Source organism: Strongylocentrotus purpuratus, unplaced genomic scaffold, assembly GCF_000002235.5.
Source record: "Strongylocentrotus purpuratus isolate Spur 01 unplaced genomic scaffold, Spur_5.0 spur5_contig_859, whole genome shotgun sequence".
NCBI classification, from domain to species: domain Eukaryota; kingdom Metazoa; phylum Echinodermata; class Echinoidea; order Camarodonta; family Strongylocentrotidae; genus Strongylocentrotus; species Strongylocentrotus purpuratus.
The window spans coordinates 396996-420243 of NW_022145567.1; the positions used below are offsets into that span (position 1 = coordinate 396996).

The window sequence follows — 23248 nt, forward strand, 5'->3', positions numbered from 1 at the left end:
TCAGTCTCATCATTAGTAGAGGCAGTCAGGAACAAAGAAAAAAATAAAGCTTTTCATCTCTTCACGTCAACGGTTTGTTAGCGTTATGAAATGAAAACTTTAATACAAAAAGTGTTCATAAACAAGCATTCAACTGAGCGGATAGTATTTTTAAATATAGAATGGAGTCTCATGGAAAATTGAAAGGAGCATACCGAGATTCTTCTAAGAGGAGGGCAGAATAACAAAACAAATATTACGAGGCTTGGTGATGAAACGGAAAATCGACTGTTATGCTTACAATTGAACTTCAGGGGGTGTTTCACAAAGATCCTAAGTCGAACTTAACTCTTAAAGGTATTACAAAGTTTTGGGAAATTTTGAAAAATTGGTGGATAGTGATTCTTTACACTTTTAATATATTTGGATGCCCCTGTGGATGTATTAAAACCACAAGAAATGTTAGCCCCTAACACACTTCTGCTTTCGAGAAAAATTGAATATAAAGATTTACCGGTGCTCCCGGTAAATTTTAATAAATTTAAAATAGCTCCTACGGCCGTACAATGGTAGCTGCGACCATGAAAATCTCAGAGTATGTAGTTGTGGTATATAATTTCCGAACGAGAATAGCTAATCAGTCAATTTTAGTCAATAAACATTGTTTTATAGCTTAATTAATATCTTGACCTTGAGAGGGAGCTATTCAACATAAAGTGTTTATTATTTACAATTTCATAAATTTAGAGTCGATTTCGACCGCGACAACGATCACTGAATATTGTAGGATCGTATATGCTTCCAATATGTTCATTTGAACCAAATTCATGACCCCATACCAAAACTTTGTATTACCTTTAAGTTGGACTTAAACATTACGGAGAGCCATTTGTAGCCTTAAAAACACATATTATTCAAAAGCAAAAAATCAAGTATTTTAGACTTTTTATTAAAAAAAAATGAAGAACATGAAATCTCCTTGATAATAGAAGAAAAAAATGAACGATTTAAATTAACATTTTATAATAATAATAATAATAACAATATATTACATATAGCGCTTTAATGTTTCAAAGCGCTTAACAAAAATAAAAATACAAAGTAATGTTAACCTACAAATTACAACAATATAATACATGATATATAATTATAATAACTAATTCATTATAACATTCATAAATAATAATAGTTAATATTTGTAGTTTAACAAACAAAATACGATTACATTACATAGATAGATAGATACATAGATAAATGGTATTTATTGATTCATTTCCATGTATCGCAGTTACAAGCAACTGAATTGTGCAGGAATAAAACATTGATGATGAAGACAATAACATTTCAAGAGATATCACAGTAAAAAGTAACTGAATTGCACATAAGTAAATTGCTGAAAAAAAAGCAAGTATACAGGATGTCACACTACAATCTTTATAATTATGAAGAGCGTGTATATACTATATACCATTAATCTTATTCAATATTTCAATTTAAACATTTGAGTTAAAAAAGAAAGAGAGATGGGAAAACAGGAGAGAAAGAGAGAGAGAGAGAGAAAGAGTGAGAGAAAGAGAGAGAGAGAGAGATAGAGAAAGATGGGTGAAAGGGGACAGATAGACAGAGAGGGAAAACAATTATGTACATGCTGACAAAATACAAAAATACATTGCAAAACAAATATGAATGTTATGAGGTAAACATTAGAAATATTAAAATATAAATATAGATATGCATCGCATTCTTCATGTCATAAACAAAATACATTGAATAACTTGGTAAAATATCAGACCTCAGATTTATGAATTAATTATATACTAAGGAGTATGAAATTGTAATTAAAAAAAAAGAAGAAGAAATTCGACAATTTAATTTGTTTCAAAGTATAATACAATCATAACAAACTGTTGTTATACAATATGATCAAATCTGGGATTGGGCTATTCTGCATACGTTTAGTTTTGCATCTGGGTTCAGGGATCTTGATAGTTCTTCGCAAAGTTCTATTGTGTGCTCTTTGGGGTATAAATTGTTTGAACTGGTCTGTGCATGATAGAGTTTTGTTTAAAGAAGGTAACACATAAGTCCTTTCGACGACTTTCCAATGCTTGTAATTTCGATTGAGTAAGAGCGTTTGCGTAACTATGGTAATCCTTTCTAAAGATAATCCTCAATGCACGTTTTTGTAATCTTTCTATGCGTTGTTTATGTGCACCAGTGAGGCCTCCGCTCCAAACTTGAGTAGCATATTCAAGGATTGGGCGAATATAGCCAATAAAAATAGTAATCTGATCTTCATGTGAAAGGCCGAACTTCCCTAAAGAACGGAGCATATAGTTTCGCATTCGCTCTTTTTTCAATATCTCTGACATGGGCTTCCCACTTCAAATCGTTTTGTATCGTGATACCAAGTAATTTAATCTGTGACACAGTTGTACGAACACAATTTTCGAGAATGATGGAAGACTGATTGACTGGTACTCTAGAAAAGCAAATGTCCATTTTGATACACTTTGTAGGATTCAATTGCATTTTATTAATATCAGCCCACAAAGATAGATATTCTACAGCTTCTTGCATGTTTGAAATTTGGTTTGATTTACGACACACAACTAGGGTTAGATCATCGACATATTTAAACATATGTATGCTTTCAGAAGATTTGAAATCATTTATCATCACAAGATAAATTAAGGGTCCAAGTTTCGTACCCTGAGGCACAACTGCATTTATTTGACACCATTCTGAGAGATCGCTGTGATAGCGAACTCTTTGTTTACGTTCAGAAAGAAAATCAGATATCCAGTAAACTACCGCTGGTCGTACACCGATTTTAATTAACTTTTTGATGGCAACTGTATGATCTATTCTATCAAACGCTTTTGGAAAATCTGTGAGAAGTATCGTCGATGACGTTTTTGGTACCTCAGCATTTAGAAAAACATAATGAAGAATATTAATCAAACAATGTGAGGTCGATAAACATTTCTGGTTTCCAAACTGATAGGGATCAATATGTTGGGCAATGTCCTGATAAATCCACTTTGCGATGAAACCTTCAATGACTTTAGCAAAGTGATATGTTAATGATATAGGTATGAGTTTGTCAATACGTGCATGATTCACCTTTGGGATCGGTACTACAATAGCACACTTCCAGGAGGCCTGAACTTTTCCTTGACTAAAAGAAGCGTTAATTATATAGCTTAAAGGTCCCAAGAGTTCAACAGAAAAAAGACGGATTAGGCGTGCTGAAATATTATCTGGGCCATTCGCCATCGAGCATTTGATTTTAGAAAGAACTTTATTAATCTGCCAAGGTTATACCTCGGGTAAACCTCTAGAAGGTTAGTATGCAGGTATAGCTGCTAAATTTAGTGGGTGTAAATCAGAAAAGACAGATATGAAATGTTTGTTTATGGTATTCGTAATTGTATCTCTCTCACTAGGATGAACACCATCAACTGGGATATTGAGTGATTGACGACTTCCCTTTGTGAGGATGCGTATTTCTTGATACCATCGTGAAGGATTACTTTTCTTAAGTTTCGGAATACGTGACCTGTATTATTTAACTTTTGCTTTCTGAATTGATGAATTTACTTTGTTTCTTAAACGTTTCCACAAAATTCCCTTACCCAGATGAAATGCAATTTGTCTCTTATGAATCAGAGATTTAATTTTAACTGTCATCCAGGGCTTATCTCTAAAGTGCAATAATACCTTACGAACTGGAAAATAAATTTTAATTGCATTATTTAAAGTATTATAAAAAGAATCACATCGAACATTTACATCAACATCTTCAGTCACTTCTGGCCAATCATAAGAAGATACCCACTGTCCAAACACCCTTATTGCACTATCTGTCATGGGTCTGTTGAATACATAACGAGTAGTATTTGGTAATTTAGGTTAGGATTTTAAGTAGAAACCACATAATTGAATCGTGGTCAGACATTCCAATAGGAGAATAAATCTGTGGTTTATCATAAAACTGATGAATATTAGTGATAATCTTATCTAAAATGTGAGCTCCTCTAGTAGGGCAATCAGCGACTTGACGAAATGAGTGGGTTAAAAGCACCGGATCAATAATTATTCGATTAAAATCTCCCAATATTACAAGACCTGCATCCGAATAATTAGTTAAAATAACATCAATAGTTGTTTCCAAATGATATATGAGTTCTGTCTCAAGTTCAACATCAGGCTAAGGGTAATATACGACTGCACAGTAAATGCAGGAGATGGATCTTGGACGACGAGGAACGGAGGAAGGCGTATCTTCACCCAAGTCACTTCAAGGTTTATAGGGTCTTGGACATCGGCTGGAGTTAGTCTGTATCAGCAGCTTCATGTTTAGAGTAACTCGGAGGCCGAGAATTATACATATAGGGCAATGTAGAAAAGAACGTATACTTTGTAGGTATCCATCAGTGCGTATCAAGACTATTCATTGTATGTAGATGAATGCTACACCACGGATAGGAAAATCGGTCACACACGAACGACGTTCACACATCCATGCAGTATAGTACATGACTGTATAAACAGCCCAGTGTAAAATGGCACGTTTTTATTTTTTTATTTGCACGTGTACACATCCGTTGACTCAACATTGAGAAAATCAGTTTCCAGTATCTAATATATAAACAGATAAGTCTTAAGTTCACCCTTGAAGGTTTCTAACGTTGGAGACTCGCGTATTTTATGGGGAATTTTATTTTACTACCAGTCTGAGCATAAATACATATAATTATATTCGACATTCTCCCTTCTCCCTTCCCCCTCTCTCTCTCTTTGTCTATATTTTGCTGAGCACTCTTCTCTACTTCTCTGTCGTTATCATCTCAAGAAATTGTCCAAATTTTTGGAATGATCAAAGATAGCATATTAAATGCTTGCTCATGCAGATAACAATCTTATTCTAACGTTTTAGCCTCACTTTAACCGTTTTCCATTCTATTCACTTATATATGCAATAGCGTTTTACGCAAGTGAAAATTATAACATCCAATGTGTCTATTATTTAAACTTTATTGTGGCTTACACCCAGTAAAAAAAATAATATGTCACAACCGAGGTTTACGTTTTACTTGATGACGATTGATACAAACAAAACAAATAAACCTACGGTTTCTGATCCTGAATTCCTACGTCACAATCAGAGTCTTGGGGAAGAATCGTCTTATTTTCATGTTGTTGAACAACTCGCAAGCTTTCTCAGTTTTCTGAACAAAACAAAAAAGAAACGAAAACAAAATACCTCACAGTGAAAGGTCTAGACCAGTTTTGGAAACGCCCCCCTCTCAAAAAAAATGAAATGGAAGCTTTTACTACCAATCATGTGAAAGAATATGTTTTGACTATACGAATTTTGCCTGGAAACCGCCTACTAATTGATATATTGGTAAATTATTATACATATCCGGACTGGATAGATATCGCGTAGTCCCGTATACATCATTCTCTGTACAGTGCTTGTAGCTTTACCAAGACTGGGCAAAATTTCTTATCATTTCGATGATTCCAGAACCTTGCAGTACACACCAATACTTATATGCTAGATGATCAACCTTTTCTCATCGATTCCACAACGTTTCTTTCACAATGTAATCGCATGACCAGAACTTTGCACTCTCAAAGAAGCCTGGCAGTAGGAGACGACTGATCAACTGTCAACAAGACATTAATACAATTTAGTTCTTACAATGTGCCTCCTGGTCGAGTTGATGGCTCATACTTTTGATGTTATATTGTAGGGGCTTCATTGACTTCTATTTCTCTTTTATTTTCGTTTTTTTAATCCATTTGTATATACATTGTTTAATCTTTGTGCTTTGATATGCTATGTTCCAATTGTAATTTTTTAGTGGAAATTATGGATAAAACATATTCTGCTTGCTTACACGAAATCTCAGAAGGTGGCATTAATGACACATGCCATTGTCTTTCCCCTGTTTGTGTACACTCTGTTTTTCCATTCAGTATTCTAGATAATAATAATAATAATAATAATATTGGCTATTTATATAGCGCACATATCCACCCTGTAAGGTGCTCAAAGCGCTCCAATATTACCCTGGCTCTGCTAGGCTACCGATTTCGGTGCTCACAGCGTTCAATGAAGTGCTTCTTACATGTCCCCATTTACTTCACCTGGGTGGAGTGTGGCAAATGTAGATCAATGTCTTGCAAAAGGACATTAGTGCCGCTGCTGGATTCGAACCGCGGGCATTGTGATCGACACTCCGGCGACGTATCCACTAGTCCACGACACATTTACATAATGATAGTGTCTGTGCAATATTCAATTTTGATATTTGCACACTAAATTCCTTGTCTTATGTGGATGATCATGTATTCAATGATGACGATGATGATTATTACAGTATACCTATTAATTCACTCATTCAAACTGATAATTGTAGTATTCTTCATTTCGATTCATGTAGTTTAAACAAAAATGTTGATGCAATATCTAATTTCATATCTACTATTCCTTTTCAATTGTCTATTTATGGTTTTTATGAAACTTGGATACACAATAATACCCTATGTTATTTAACTTAGATAATCTTAGAGAATTTACAGAAGAATTGGATAAATGTTTAGAAAAAATGAACCGTAAAAACAAGTGTATTTATACTGTGATTGTAATCTAAATATCATACAGCATACAAATAATGCAGTTATTAACTTTGTGAGTGTCATATATGCTAACTGTTTACTACCTTTGATTTGGAAATCTTTAAAAAAAAAAAATCCTTTATATATATATATATATATATATATATCAATGGACAAGACATTTATGATCCTAAAATTATTTCTGATTATTTTAACCATTGTTCAAAATATAAATATCGGGAGTGAAATAAGTAAATCAATGCCTAACTGTAATGATGATTACGCCAAGTTCTTGCCTACACAATGTACAAATTCGTTATAGTGCCAGTTACAAAGAGCGAAATTGTATAAATTGTAAAGGACTTAAAGGCTACAAATAGTTGTGGAATAGATGATATTAATCCTCAAGTTATTAACAAAGTTATTCATTTCATTTTAAAATCATTATATTTTCTTTTTTCAAATATTTGCTACTTTTTTAACTTAAAAAGATTTAATTGTACAAAATCAAGTTTGACTTTTTAACAATTACCCATGTTTTTATGCGATCTATGTTTTTTTGCGAAAATCAGTTTCATGCAATACTCTACCTTTTACTAATTTGGTCCAAATACAACATTGTCGGCATTTTACCTACAATGTATAATTTGTTTAAATCATTGTAGCATCTATTTGATTTTTTAATTCCTGGATTTGGTATCTGTTGTTGTATCTGCTTCTGTTATTAAAGAAAACACCATAACCATACCATACCCATCTGAGTATGCCTTTTCCAACCATAACATTTAATTCTTTCGAATTTCAAACAAATTTATTCCTGTTCATATATTGTCTCAGTTCAATATATAATTGTATTGGAAATGTGGTAATAACATTCAGATTTATGTATATGTACCGAGCAATCTGCCATAATGTTTAACGATCGATGGCGAGCGACACATGCTCTGGCGGCGGTTGCTCCAGGCTTTATTTCATCAATGATAAGGGGTTGGGGTTGTATTTGTTGTTGGGTTGGGAGCAAGGTGCGGGCTTGGTGTTGGGTTCTGTGCGGTGTAGGTTTCTTAACCGGGGTTGGGATTGGGAGCTTGGTTAATGTACTGGATTGCCGCGGAGTAATTGTAGCCGGAGCAGGTGCCGTAGAAGCACAATTATATATTATGTACAAAAAGAATTGCAATTTTACTACCATAATGTTACCATGCATATGTTTAACGTGTAATTTTACTTTGTCACTGATGTATACTTTGTAAAAGAAACTGAAATTTGGCTCTCGGGCTCAATAATGCAATTCATACATATAATACGAATACTAAAAATAAATATCATATATGGGTTGTTGAAAAATCTTATTTATTATTTTCTTTCAGAAATAAAGCACCAACAATATGGAATACTTTGCCAAATAAAATAACATCTATAATGATTACAATGGATTTAAAAGAAGTGTAAATCAGCATCTAATCATATTTGATTTTGTATATTATATTTTCCACTTTTTATATAATGTGTGTGTGTATGTGTGTATCTGGCGGGCTTGTATGTTTTGTGTGTTTTTGTTGTTATACGAGTTTTCTCTGGGGCAAAATAAGTTTATGTAATTTCAATCTTTATTATGTTCATCACATTTTGTTTAATTATTTTTGGGGAGATATCTCGACAAACTCATTTATTTGGGTTTTTATAACTTCCCTTTTTCCACTATTGTTTAATATTTTAATGTACTTATGTATATTCTAGTGAAAGATTTTGCATGTTATTTACAGTACCTTTTGCAAATGCATGTCTTCTTGTAATGTGATTTTTAAGGAAAAGGAATAAACTTTAGTTGAATTGAATTTAATTGAATTTAATTAAATTGAACTGGTATATACCTTTAAAGATAAGGTAAGCTTGGGGAGGTGAAACATAATTTTTGAGCGTTTTCATTGTTATTATGTAAGTGTGGAAGAACATCAGAGAAAAAATGTTCCATGTAAAGCATGGCTCTTCAAATGCCTTAATATTCTAAATATGACTTATAACAGCTTAAAAATGTGGACCTCATTTTTATGGCACATATTTGTGTAGTCCCAAATACATCTTTCTGTGTATAGTGCTTGTTAATTTCACCAAGCCTGGTCCTAATTTCTTATCATTTTGATGATTCCAGAACCTTGCAGTACATACCAATACTTATATGCTACATGATCAACTTTTTTCTGATCGATTCCACACCGTTTCTTTCACAATGCAATCGCATGACTAGACTCAACTTTATCTTAAATGATGTCATAATTTCACAGAGAATTGTTCAATATGACTGGAATGAGTTTATGGGTCACCCTAAGCGTAAACACTTCAATAATGACCTGCACTCGGAGGAAACAGCCAAACTAGAGCCCTTGACAAATAGTTTGAGCCAAAATAGAGTTTACACCAAGAATATTGCTAATTGTTTTAAAAATCATCTTTGAACAGTAAATTATCATACATCTTATGAAAAAGTGTTTTATCCCGAATCATTTATGTCATTGGGTGTGTTATTTTGTTCAATAACACACATAGAACATTTTACCAGATAGTTTTAATAATTATTTCACTTCAAATTGTGCAATTCATAGCCATAGTACCAGAAATTCAAATCACTTAAGATTGCCGTTGTATAAATATAGTTTCTCTCAAACAACAATTTCGTACACTGGTGTAAAATCCTGGAATGCAATACCAGTAGAGATTAAAAACAGTCCGACACTTTCTAATTTTTTTTTTTGCCTGTTTAATTTGCCAACTTAATTTTGTTTTATCATGTACTGTACGTCGCTATTGTTTGTGGGTTTTGGGTTTGTTTTTGTTTTCTGCTTGTTTTTATATATAAAATATCCAAAATATATTTTATTGTTCTGGGAATTAGCCTCGACAGGCCCTTCGTCTTTGTTGGTCCCCCCACATGTTTAAGTTATTATTTTTTTTTTAATATCTACATGTATTTAGTTGTTCTGTTTTTATGGACTTTAAATTTTGTTCACTATTTGTTTCTCTTAATATTATTGTTTGTTAATTTTGTATTACTTTGCATTTTTTATATGTCTGACCATGTATGAATACTTGTTTTTTATGAACCACATGTGGAAATAAAACTTGAACTTGAGCTTGAACTTCACAAATGGATAAACAGGAGGCATTGTTCGCGAGTGTGCAAAAATCGACTTGCGCCAAAGTTGCTTATGTGATGTTTGAATAAAACAATTGGAATTTGGGTATTAATTCGGACTTTGCAGATCCAAATAACATCCCTAACAAAATTAATCATGCCACACATATTTAATATCGAATATAAGAAACCAACGAACATTTGTGCGCGTGTGGGTGTGTGTGTGTGTAACTTTGCTTCTGCAAAAAGCATATGCAATGCAATAGTTATTTGATACATTGGCATTCTCTCACTCCGCTAATCCCAACATTATACATACTGTAGGCATCACTTTGGCGCAAGTCGATTTTTGCACTCTCACAAACAATGTCTCCTGCTCATCCAATTGTGAACACATACCACACACAAATGATACCAAATGATTTGGGATAAAACATTCTTTAATAAAATGTATAATAATTTACTGCTCATAGATTTTCTAGGTGTTAACTTTATTTTTGACTCACACGGTATATCAACCCAAGAGCGAAAATGATAATTGATTTTTCCCCATTCCAAAGTACATAATCATTAACATGCCATAATACATAAAACAAATTAAGATATTTTATAAGAATACTTTTGCTCAGTCAGGATGCAACCTAGCTATTAAAACCTCAAACGAGGTGAAATTGAGGGCACATGTTTCTAATAAATGGGACCCAACAAGGCAAGGAAATGAAAATCTTTTTTGTATTATACACTACCAAGTATGAACAATTTATATCTTTACTTTCTGCAATCTTCTCTCTTTTTTTTAACTCGCTAAAGTATTTACGATCCGTTAGAGCGTAGCGTAAATTGGCGTGGGGTCTAGGGGCAAAACCCCGGTGGGGGCAAGGGCGGAGCTCCAAAAAACTCAGGGGGAATGGGCATTTAATTGCGGGCAGATGAGCATTCAGGGGGCCCGCCTTAGGACCCCGGTGGGGTCGAGGGATGGAGCCCCCGGAAGCTCAGGGAATTTAGGCATTTAATTACTGTCAAATGAGCATATTTTGATACCTTATTTGTGACACTGGCAGGACACTAATTGGCGTGGGGTCGAGGGGGCGGAGCCCCCAGAAGCCCAAGGTTTTAGGCTTTAAATTACTGTCAGATGAGTATCCAGGTGCCCGACTTAGAGCCATTGGTTTGGTCCAGGAAGCATATCCCCTGAAAGCTCAGGGCTATTGGGCGTTTAATAACGTTCAGATGATCATTTTTGTTGATAACTTACTGAATTGTGAAACTGGCAGGACACTAATTGGCGTGGTGTCAACGGGGCGGAGCCCTCAGAAGCTCAGGGGTTTTAGGCGTTAAATTATTGTCATATAAGCATCTGGAGGCCCGCCTTAGGGTCCTCGGTGGGGTCCACGGGCAGAATCTCTGGAAGCTCAGGAGTTCTAGGCATTATATTACCGTTATATTTGTTGTTGTTGTAAAATAATCATTTCTGGTCTCCCTTAATTTCCTCAAAACAATATAATCATTTTCACATTTTCAGCATTCGCCTTCATTTCTGGAGGGATATACATGGTTTTGTAATATTTTCTGCAATTTATAAACGATAATTAAGTAGGTCAAAAAGAATATGAAGAAGTCTCTGTTCTTGTGTTTTCAAATTCTTTTCCAACAATTAAAAAAGCTTTTGAAAATAGTGAAAAGTGTATAATTTAGGCATTTAATCACGGTCAGATGAGCATATTTTGATACATCATTTTTTGTTGACACTGGCAGGTCACTATTCTTTCTTTCTTTCTCTCTTTCTTTCTATTTCTGACATGTAGGCCTTTCTTGCCTGACTGTGAATTTAGGAATTTGTCATTTTCCAACAAACGCATACAAAAGTATAATTTACTATTAAAAAGTGAGGACAAATCTTGGAAAACTATGTCATTTCAGCAACATTAGTAAATTACCGGTATCGAATTAGTAATAAACCACGTTTTAATTTTATTCGAGGGTGGGGGGGGGGGCGCCAGTGGCCCCTCCCCAATTTACACCTTGTTGGTGGGGAAAATCGCAACTGATCTCCCCTACCTTTATCTTTCTCTTTCTGGTTCTTCCTCTTTCCCTTGCCTTCCTTCTCTCTCTTTTTGGTTTGCTGGGGCGGGGGGGGGGGGGGGGGGGGGGGGGCAAGGGCCTTTTGGCCCTCCTGATCCACACGTTTTTGGCGGGATTAAGCGCAACTGATCTCCCCTTCTTTTCATTCTGTTCTTTTCTTCTTCCTCTACTTTGTTTCCTTTTAGCTCTCCTCTTTCCCTTTCCCTTCCTTCTCTCTCTTATTTTTGACGAGGGCAGAGGGCAAGGGCCTTTTGCCCCCCAAAACCACAACTTGCTGGTGGGAAAATTGCCACTGATATCCTCCTCCTTTTCTTTTTTTCTTCCTCTTTTTTCCTTCCTTTTATCTCCTTTTTTCCATTTTCCCTTTAATTCCTTCTCTCTTATCTTTTTGATGAGGGGGGGAGGCAAGGCCTACTACTACTACTACTACTACTACTACTACTACTACTACTACTACTACTACTAATGCTACTACTACTACCAATACTACTACAACTACTTTTTATTCTGTTTAGAAACCTTTTATAAGTGAGCTGCAAATGTGTATTGTCAAACAATGGTCTGAAGCCATCTTGCTTTCTAAAGATTAATTTTCCCCTTTCAAACATAATTCAACAATTTTTTTTCCTCCTTCCTGAAACCCTATTAATAAGGAAACTGTACATAGTCTTCATTTGGGACCCGAATCTACACGCTGTGAAACGAACGAAAACAATAAATAATAACAATAACAAAAGCACATATGTCGTCAAAGATTCCTTCTACCCTGGACAAATGTCTGGTATTTCTTTTATTTCAGTCGATCAATGTTGACTGTAGTCCTTTAGAGTGAGGCTGATAGAATAAACTACTCAGAAAAGTAATATCTAGACCTACATGTTCATTTCTATTCGTATATGAGAACTTACTTGTCCATATCACTTTGATTGTTCTTCTCGTTTTGTTAAAGTATATCCTTCTTCCGTGTGTCCCCAAAAAAACTATACACTTTTGAAATGGCTGCCGAATAAAATATATGATTCTGGGGGAAAAGTTTTATATGTATGGAAAGCTCATAAACTCAACTTTCATATGACACCAAAAAGTTCGAAAATCATTCATGCTTGCGTGAGCACTGCTCATTTTTGTAAAGGGTATGAAAATTAGGTTGCGAAGGAATTAGCCTTCCAATTTGTGATAGGTCCTTTGGAGCTTATAAAATTGAGGGTGATATGCTACATTCATGATTTGCTGAGTAAATTTCATGGTTTATTAAACCAAACTGTTATGCAAGAGTGAACAGGAATTGCATTTTTTATTGTAGCATTGCAACTTTCCCTGGTAGACTTAGTGGTGTGTTCATGGGAGTCAGGATGAGGTGATGGTACATGTTGTAATTTCCATGTTACAAACTGTTATTTTTTTTACATCTGTGACTTTGAATAAAAACCTTCACCTCACATAACTACAATCCTAATATATAATCTTTTTTAATTGGGGATGTCAGAAATGTTTATTCGCCGGTTTACCATTTGCTAGGGAAGGAACTTGTCGAAGAAGGAACCCCCAAATTCAACCTGTATTACCACCTCTTCTGACAGACAATCAAGACAATCGATCTAGAGCAGTTTTTAAAGTGTATTCCATATGAAATAATGTCACTTGATTTACAAAACATGTCAAAAGTATCTTTGTATGCTGAAGAAACTGTCATCTTTGCATTAGGGGATAATCTTATTCAAGTTCAACAAACATTAACAAATAATTTGGATGTTTCAATAAAATGGTCTACCATAAACAAAATGAAGATAAATTCAAGTAAAACTAAAAACTATGTTATTTGGGTCTCAAAGAAAAGTACGGAATTATGAGTTGAGTTAGAAATACGGGGTTAGTATCTAGAATATGTTACTAATATTAAGTATTCGTGTATCGTTCTTCAACAAAGTCTTAATTGGTTGTTGCATACTAATGAAGTAGTCCGGAACATATCGCGTACTGTAGCATGCGTAAGAAAAATCAGATCATGTGTGACGAGGCGAAACATGATTCAGCTTTACTTTTCACTTGTCTTACCTCACTTCTTTTTTGGGGGGCATCGTCTACTCTTTGTATTGTGACCGTGTTCTCCTGTCTTTGTCATGTAAATTATTGTCTTGCCCCGTTCTTGTCTCTGTTGGTACCCCCCTTTCCCCTATTTCGTTGTTCCTTTTGTACTTACGAACTTGTAAGTTCAACTACTCATCTCCTAAGTATCATATGATAGGTCTACACTCATTCTATTGCTTTGTAATGGACCCCTCTGTTTCCAATATGTATTCCTAAATTGTCGTAATTGTTTATAATTGATTTGTAACGTTTTAAAATAAATTCAATTGAATTGAATTGAATTGGAAAAGTGTGTAGATTATTGTTGCTGTGTATAGGGTACGTGTACAAACAAATATATGACAAAAATATAATTAAGTCCAAAAAAATATGCAAGATTAGTTTAGATGCTGATTTCAATACGTCGAGTGCTATATCGTGCCAAAACTTATTATGAAAAATGTTGAAGAAGGATTAAAGTACTAATGCTGTGTAAACGTTTACAAAGTTTTAAATAGTTTTGCTCATTTGTATTCAAATGCATTTTGTATTTAGGCGTCCAGAACCGTACCCTACAAGAAATGCCCTCAATAGCCCAATAATTATACCCGAACCCCGAACTGATTAAAAAAAAACTCTCATTTTCTTATTTTGTATGATCACATTTTAATAAATTACCGCTTCCTATTAAAATATCATAATTTTTGCAAGTTATCAAAAATCGAACCTGCCACTATAAGTCTCTTCTTTGACAAATAAATACATATAGTGGATTTCTCTTATTATGTCTCTCTTTTTGTGCAATCCACTTTAATCTGACTGTTTTTAATTTTTAGCCACACTTTTCTTTAAACCCTCCAGTCTGAATTGAGTTTAAAACAAATCTTTTAGTGTGTTTTAAAAACTTTGAATGATTTTATTGTATCAGTGCAAGTATTATTTACTTATGTGAACTTGTTTTGTTTGATTGATAAATAAGTTTAAATGCCCTTACTTCATTTGGCTCATTTTAATCAAGCTTGGCTTTTATGTAGTTCGTCTTTTCAAACTGAAACGTGTTCTGTGTTAATGTACTTAAAGAGAAGGTTCATTGATTTAAAAAAACTAAATTTAATGTCATTATTGCAAAGGTGACACTTTGATTGGCCAAGTTATCAGAAGCCAATGCTTGGAAACATTTGAGATAATGATTATTAACAATTACAAAACGCTTAGATACAGCCCCGACATAGCACCTGAAAAGCTCTCCGGTCGCTGCTGGGATATGACGTCACATGTTGAACATGATGTGCACAAGCAGACGATGTCCCATGACATCTCACACAATTTCAGTGCCTGTTTTGTCATCTTTTCTTCAGTTATTTCTCTCACTTTAATACCCTCAGGCTAAATGTTTAATCTGTTGACTCACTCTGAGCCCCGTGCATGGTATTATTTTGATGAAAAATGCAAGGATTAAAAAAAAAAAGGAATCCGTCGCTTGTAAACAAAACAAGACGCCATTGTATTTTTAGCTGCAGACACCGCGGCATGTTCGGCGTTTCAAGAGGGAACAAAATGACGCCAATGCTATCATTCCGGAGGTTTTTTTAATTTGAAAAAGTGGTTTCTTTGATTGTTCATTAACACCTAACCTGTGTATTTACAAACAAAAGAATTTAGTTATCAGAATGGGGGTCATATCCCTTTTTGAATGGTGTAAAATTCCATCACATTTATATACACTAAACTCATTATAATTTGAGAAATAAAAGCATTGCAATTATGTTCATTCTTTATGGGATGTCGTCTGCTTGGGCAGGGTTTGGTTCATATTGTGACGGCGTTAAAACATCGTTATTTTTGGGCGAATCTCTCGTATATCCCAGATGCTATGGAGGTTGTTTTATTTGTATTTTTTTATAAATCAACCGATATGTAGTTGACCTAAAACTTGCATGATGGCCATCTGTTAGCTTACCAGTTTCTGGTAATACGCTATTTGCCATATTTGTGATTTTCTATGAACCCGCACTTTAATTTGTTTAGTAGTAATTTTTACCATGTACTTTGTCACTTGCTTACAGGGCTCCCCTGAAAAGCAGGCCTTGCGGCTCTGAAGGGCTTCCCTGTATTAAAAAAAAAGACTGAATGAAAACTTACTTCTTATATAATCCTCATGTATAGAAATGTTCTCAGCCGTGTATTAATCTAGCGGTGGAGACGTCAATAGCCTAGTCCAGAAAAGATGTCAAAAACTTGGCTGTAAATAGCACACCAAACCAACTGCCAGGAGTTGTCGCAAAATAATGGCATGTATTTTTAGAATGGTGGTTAGGAACATTTTGATAACGCCTTTATTTGTCACGTGATGTATATCGCGTCAATTTTGGTCCCTAGAAGTTATGATATCACGAGGTGTCGAAGGCCTGCTTTGACCTTTGTGTTATGGTGAGTTTATACAGTGGTTAATCATTTTCCATAATTTGTATTTGTATTTTATAGATTGTGTTAGAGCTTATTATGATAACCAATCAGAGTTAATATTTCAATCGAATAAATATGGCTCCTGTTATCTGATTATATTTATTGCTGAAGATATGAAATTATCATATCAAATATTTGACGAATCTGTTTAAATGTTTATATTTCGTTTTGCCCTCGTCAGGGAGCCCACGTAATTACCCCATTCTTCATTTTCGTAGACTGGTAAACAATATTTCACTCAAATGTTCCCTTCCTAACACACCATGGACAGTAATGTGTAATACTTGATTATAAGGAACATTACCGTACAAGCTTTTAAGGCGGTCCTCCAGGCTAGTAGGAGCGAATTCTCACTAATAACTCACAATTAAGCGAGCAATAATAATACATTTTAAAAGAATACTTTCATATGGCCCTGAGACCGACAGCACAGAATACCAACAGGAAAATAGATCGATAAATCAAAGACTTAAAAAGGAAAATATAGAACACAAAAAGAAGTTACAAAAGTTTCACGATTCCCACGGCTCACGAGACCACCAGCGCACGTGACCAACAACAGCCCATAAGACCGATAAAACGGAAACATACACATGGGAAGATAGAAAGATGTCGGTTTCACGGACCATCAATCTAACGAAAATTATTAAAATTGCCTAGAAATTTTGGTATAGTGCTGTGAAGGTCTCATTGGGTGTTGGTCTAGTGGACCATCAAAACAACAATATTGCCAGTCAAGAAAGACAAGCATAAAGGTTGGATTCGGATGTTTATAATTTTTCGCATCTGAATCGCATCTGATCCCAGATGAACTCAATTCGGTCAGTTGCTGGATTAGAAATGGAAAATATTTTTGTTTTGTCGAAAGTATATATACAAGAAATGATATCTGCCATTATACACCCCCCCCCCCCCTCTCGTCAATTTAGAAACTACCAATATTCCGATACTCGGAACCTGGTTTTCGGGCAGTAAGGTGGTCTACATTGTGTTTGTAGTTTTATACGTAATATTCCCCTTTTTTTCTTTTTAATTTCTTTCAATTTGTTCTAAATTATTAGTGTATGACAACTGATCAGCAGCACCATCTGACAGGAATATTTAAATGTGGTCAATTCAATCCAAGCACTATAAACACAATCAGATTCAATCATCTTCATATTGATTGTTTGTCATGGTTGAAGCATATCAATTAAGCTTTATAAAATACGTGAGCTTAAACTAGACTCACTGGAGGTAATATGCGACATAACCAGCCATTTGTTTTTTTTATTGTTATGGCTGTAAAGTCTTGTCCTCTATTTCTCTTGTTAATCATTGAGTTTTTATGTGTGTAAGTAATCGTTATGGTTATATTTACTGTACAAAGTACAATTGTAATTCCTATTTTGTTGCTGTAGCTTAATATGTACACAAAACACTTCAATACTTATCTTTCAATTTCCATGGACTCTGTCATTTGATCTAGATATATTGAGATATAGAATAGGATAAATCGGAACAGTATTTTTTTTAGTTTAAAATATCTATACCTCCGTAAGAAATAAGGAATGAAAATATTAACATATGCTAACAGATGAAATTAAAATAAACAAGGTGTTCATAATCTTATTTGTGTAAATAGGACAGTTCAAATATCTTACCTGCAAAACTGTGTTTATATTCTGACCGACTGTTCAGTTTTAAAACTGAATGTGATAATCCCGGTGGTAGCATGGCAATACCATTATCAAATATGTCCAGAATGGAATCTGTCGTCTTTCTTTGACTTTGTCTCTGACCTCTATTTTATTCTTTTTATCTTCTTAACTTTCTCTATTCTCTCTCTCTCTCTCTCTCTCTCTCTCTATATATATATATATATATATATTATCTACCTTTCACACTACATGGCTAATTACGCTAAAGATATAGACAAACACAATTTACACTAGAACCCTACTTGAAACAGCTCGATTTAAAAGAATGTTTGTGTTAGTCATCAATAATCCTGTGTAAGAGGACGACATGGGAGCGTTCCTAGACATAAAAGGTTTTTGTATTATTTTGTACTGCAGTCAGTATCAGTGACGAATTTCACTACTTCAAGTTCATTTTCATTTTTCAAGTTCAAGTAATTGAGTGTGCTTGCTGCGAGGAAGATAGAGACATAATATATGTTCTTTATTAGTACAGAAACTGCAATGGAAATGGTTAAACTAGAGCCCCCCCCCCAGCAACTCCTATTATTTTTTTGAACTGCCAAGTTATGAACAAATTTACCTAAACTTCACTTTGCCTGTGGTTCTCATATGACTTTTGTTTGAAAATCAGACATGCTTGGATAAGCACACTTTGAAGAGAAAATGACTACATTTCAAACGTCACAAGATTGATGACATGTCTTTATTGTACTGAGAGACAGTCAAATACATGAATGACGGTGCTGTGTGTATGTATTGGGCTTGTTAGTGATATCCTGACACATCCTAAAGTCCATTATCACACTGTTCAAACGGAGCTGAGGTGGTGTCATTACTACAGTTGTATTGATAAACAGGTAACGTATAATCCCTTGCAATGACACTATACTTCAGCAACCTTTGAATCTTGCTCATTGTTCCTTTAATTTTCTCTCAGTCAACCGTGAAATAAAGATTCCAGGTCAGGAGGAATTCATCAATTAGCCCAATACATACAGACAGCGCTGACAATCATGGATGTGACTGTCTCTTATGCTATGGTCACATCACCTAAAAGTAGCCTGCTCGGCGGCCGGGCGGCGAGTTTTGAGCCAATTTCGCCCAGGCACCGAGCGGCGGCCACCCGGGCACCGCTTGTTTTTAGGGCATCGCTCGGTCGCTGCTGAAAATTTAGCGCGGAGTTAAAATTCGGGCGGCGCCTGCTCACTTTCACTCGCCGCCAAAAGTATGTTCTGTGCCCGGGCGATCACCGTCCGGGCACCGACCTAATCGAGCGTTCGCCGTAGAGCGATTTAGGTCAAAAATCGAAGCCGCTAGGTCAAAGGCTGCTGAGCGTTCGCCGCCCGGTCGCCGCTGGGAGATCTGTCGGTCACTGGGCGGCGAGGTCAAAATCGGTCAGCAACCTTTGACCTAGCGGCTATGATTTTTGACCTAAATCGCTCGACGGTGAATGCTCGATTAGGTCGGTGTCCGGGCGTCGAACGCCCGGGCACCGAGCGTATTTTGACGCCCCGCCGATCACCGGCCGGCTCCCGGGCAATTTCCTTAAAATCAAGTTTCCCCCTTTCTTTCTTTTTTCTCTCTACCCCTCTCTCTCTATTTTTTCTCTCTCCTTCCCCCTCTATTTCTCTTCATCTGCTGATGTTTTTTGTATGTGTTTGTTGGTGTACACTTCGACTCCATTCTATCACAGCCACTGTCTCTTGACAAGGCTCGTCGGGTTCACGTTTATCAGACACGAAATGATTGTTGACATCTATAACTCGGTTAAAGTACTGTTTATTTAGGGATAACATCACACGAAGTTTCCAAGATAAGAACAATTAAGAGGTCCAAAGTGAAACCATAATCATCCTGTAGAAGCTTTTTTTGCACAAACAATCCAAGCATAAAAGAGTATGAGCATGGCTTATCGAAATGATATTTATTTTGGGTTTATACCACGACTTCCACTATGATAGGTCCATAAACTTACAGAATAATCATTAATGATAAAACGACTAAAATTTCCCGATGAACTTATAATCATATCTCGGCTTATCATGAGTTTACATGGACATATTTAATACTAACATGTATCATTTCTTTAGAACCAACGCCTTTAAAACCGTTAAGTCGAAAATAATTATATCTGATGGTAATACAGTATTTTAAATTTTCGAAACAAGGCAGTAAAACTGTATTAAACAGCCTAAAACCATATCAAAAGGATTATGTTCTGAAAAATGAACAATAAAGGCATTACATTAGTTATGCTTAAATTATATATTTCATGAAATACCATGCCATTAACATGATTAATGCCAATAATAAAGAAGCCACAATGGTTATAGGCCTGGTTTAAAGCTCTCTAACAAAACAAAATTATCTTCTACATTTCCTTGAACGATGTACTTCAGAAGAATCGATTTATGGATTTTAAAGACATGGATGGTTGGCCATATTTTGAACCTCGACCGCAGTGAGAACTCGGCCATAGATCTTGACCTCGTCAATCAAGCCATAAAAATACTTATTACTATTCCCTGGACCTGCATTACCAATAGTGACCGGTGTATTGCGTGTTAGAATAGGACCAGTGCAACATTTCTGGTTGTTCGCTGTCTGCTGCTGACCATTGAGGTAGTAGAGCAAGGTAGACCCGTCATAGGTCATGGTCACGTGGTTCCAGGTGTTCCGCAAAGCGACAAGATGTATGTAGTCCCAGGTAGTAGCCGCAGCGGTTGTAATGACACCACCGCCCAGCATCTGACCGCTGTTCTCCCTACCCATTCTTATCTCCCAGCTCCCTGTAGTGTAATACCCATTATTGACGATGCCCTGGTAGTTCCCCCAATCACCGGTGCGCTTGAACCATACACTGACACTGAACTCGTGCCCCAGGCGAAGTTGGCAAACGACTGGACGCTCATTTTAGACGCACCGTTAAAGGACGCGGCCTGACCGCATTGGCCAGCCGCGTAAGAAACATCGCCGGTCGTGGTTCCGTCGCGGTTGTTACCGGAGCTGTCTGTACCGTCTCCCTCAAACGGGTAGTAAGCTGGAAGAAAAGCAGGAGGAAAATACCAAGGCATTGCAACAGGACAATGCTCTTTTTTCCGACGAGCAACTAACATTCTTATTTTCAAATTTGAGGACCAGGCTGAACGCTAGTATTAAAATTGTCAATTTTGCGAGATTACTTCCCAACAAGGCTCGGAAGTTGCATGTATGGATATCTACATCTCTCATAGCTGCTTTCATATTCCGACTCTCTGACATCAGTGCTAGTGTTATGGTTAGGATAGCACTTGGGTTTTAGTTGAGGTTAACAGTTGTAATTAGGTTTTGGATTTGCTTAATCCTTAACATTTCGGCTAGTTTTTAAAAATGGTCTTGGAACAGTTTTCACAGGAGCATGTGTCCTAAAACGCATTTGATGTGCTTTAACTTTTATCCTGCCACAGGGCTAATCCCCATTGTGCCAAGCCACAAACCCCAGTGCCAAGTTTATTATAAGATAATCAGATTAACACGATGATACCATCAATAGCGCGTGCGAAACACGAGTCACAGGACAATGGGCACAAACAATAACTGCTATAACGAATGTTTGCAAACATGCAAGAAGCAGCAAAGCGTGTACAAAGCCCTATAACGGTAGCGTGCCTCCAAGCTTGATATGGCAGGATATGAGTTAACTACTAAACACAATCTGCGGACAGAAATTAGTTATTTCATTTTTTATATTCTTCTGCCTCATGCGAAAAATAAATACTATTGATTATACATACATGTATGCGAAGATCGCTGTATCGCGAGAGGAAGGAAGGAAGGAAGGAATGGAGGAAGTGCTGGACCAATATTAAAAACGAATTAAGACAAATTATTAAAGCCCTCAGATTTTCAAATGTACCAAATATTTTCAAACTCGATTTTTCAAATATGACGATTAAGGTTCATTTTTTGCAATTCCCTCTAACATTTAAAGGGACGATCCTGTTAGCAGAGTGTGAGCCCTCTAAGGTGAGTTGTGAATTGTGACCCAGACCTGTTCATGCACTGCCTCTATCACGTTGTCATCCTTTTGATTAAAACAAAATTTAAAAAGGGGACGAAATCTTATCAACTCACCAAGCAAGCAATCATGAGGGCAGGAAGAACACGCCATCACCGTTGATATCATAAACATGATCGTCGCTAGGAGGGCTATCAAAGTGTTTAATATCGGCGAACTATAGAATATAGATAATAAACATTGTCTGACTGTGGTTATTGTAATGCAAAAGACGTAGATGTAGAGTCAGATTGGGGTGTTTTCAATATAATTTAAATTATGAAAGTAAGTAACATACTGTGAACATTCATTCCCAGTTTAATGATAAAAGTGACAATTTAATTTAGGTATTCAGGATATTTCTGAGGTAGCAGATGTCCTTACTTGCAAAATCTAACTTTTACGAACATTATGATTTAACAGTCTCACTGTATCAAAATATTTCTGAATATGGTAACAAGTTTTACTCGGTAGAAAATCTAAAGCAATCAATTTCTGTATCGTTCAGAGCATGGAGACTTGACAGTTTTAAAGTGTATGCGCTTTAAGCATTACTATTATTGAAATTTATTATTTGGATTTTGTTTCTTCACGAAAAGAATAGTTTGTAGCCTAATGAAAACTATCGAATAACATTTTGTTTTGGAAAAACAATGATACACAACGAAACCAAGTTTTCTTACCCCATACTGTAGAACTAATGAAAAGTAGTTCTTGCGCGAGATGACTGTAACTAACAAGTGTTGTCTTGAAAATGATCAAAGTGATATTGAATTGAAATCAGGACCGATACTTTATTTTCTTCTAGTCACGCAAACACCATGTACGGAGGACGGTAGTTATATTCAAGGACAGAGGAGGTTAGAATCCGGTACAGGAGAAATTAGAAAGAAATCAATAAACGAATACCAGCACGCATGTCCACTCGACTGGTATCTGATAGAGATTGAGCACTCTTACTTGTTTGAAGTGAAAAGAAGATAATTTCATAGGTCAGCCGCGTCTTTGTACCCGGGCAAAGTCAAATTTTAAAAGCATAATAGACCTACATAATTCAAATTGTACAAAAATGGTTTATCAGTATAGAATTTGACGATTTAATACACAAAAAAAATGATCATTGATATAATGGTGGTCGCTCTCTTGAACTACAACATGTACAATTATTTTTAA

The 23248-nt window shown here is 35.6% G+C and overlaps 1 protein-coding gene across 1 annotated transcript; it reads right to left on the reverse strand.

Moving 5' to 3' along the window:
- Positions 1-20569: 20569 nt before the first annotated feature.
- Positions 20570-22821, reverse strand: LOC115929463. The gene is made up of 3 exons (XM_030998417.1): positions 22759-22821; positions 22153-22253; positions 20570-21079 (listed from the first exon to the last, which is right to left on the reverse strand). The coding sequence occupies exons 1-3, from the start codon at positions 22761-22763 to the stop codon at positions 20814-20816; spliced, it is 372 nt and encodes a 123-aa protein (XP_030854277.1). The 5' UTR covers positions 22764-22821; the 3' UTR covers positions 20570-20813.
- Between the last annotated feature and the right edge of the window lie 427 nt (positions 22822-23248).

Coding starts and splice junctions, on each gene's coding strand:
- LOC115929463 (XM_030998417.1), bottom strand. Junction 21,080..22,152: donor CCCTCATGATTGCTTGCTTG/GTGAGTTGATAA, acceptor CTTTTCTTCCAG/CTTACTACCCGTTTGAGGGA.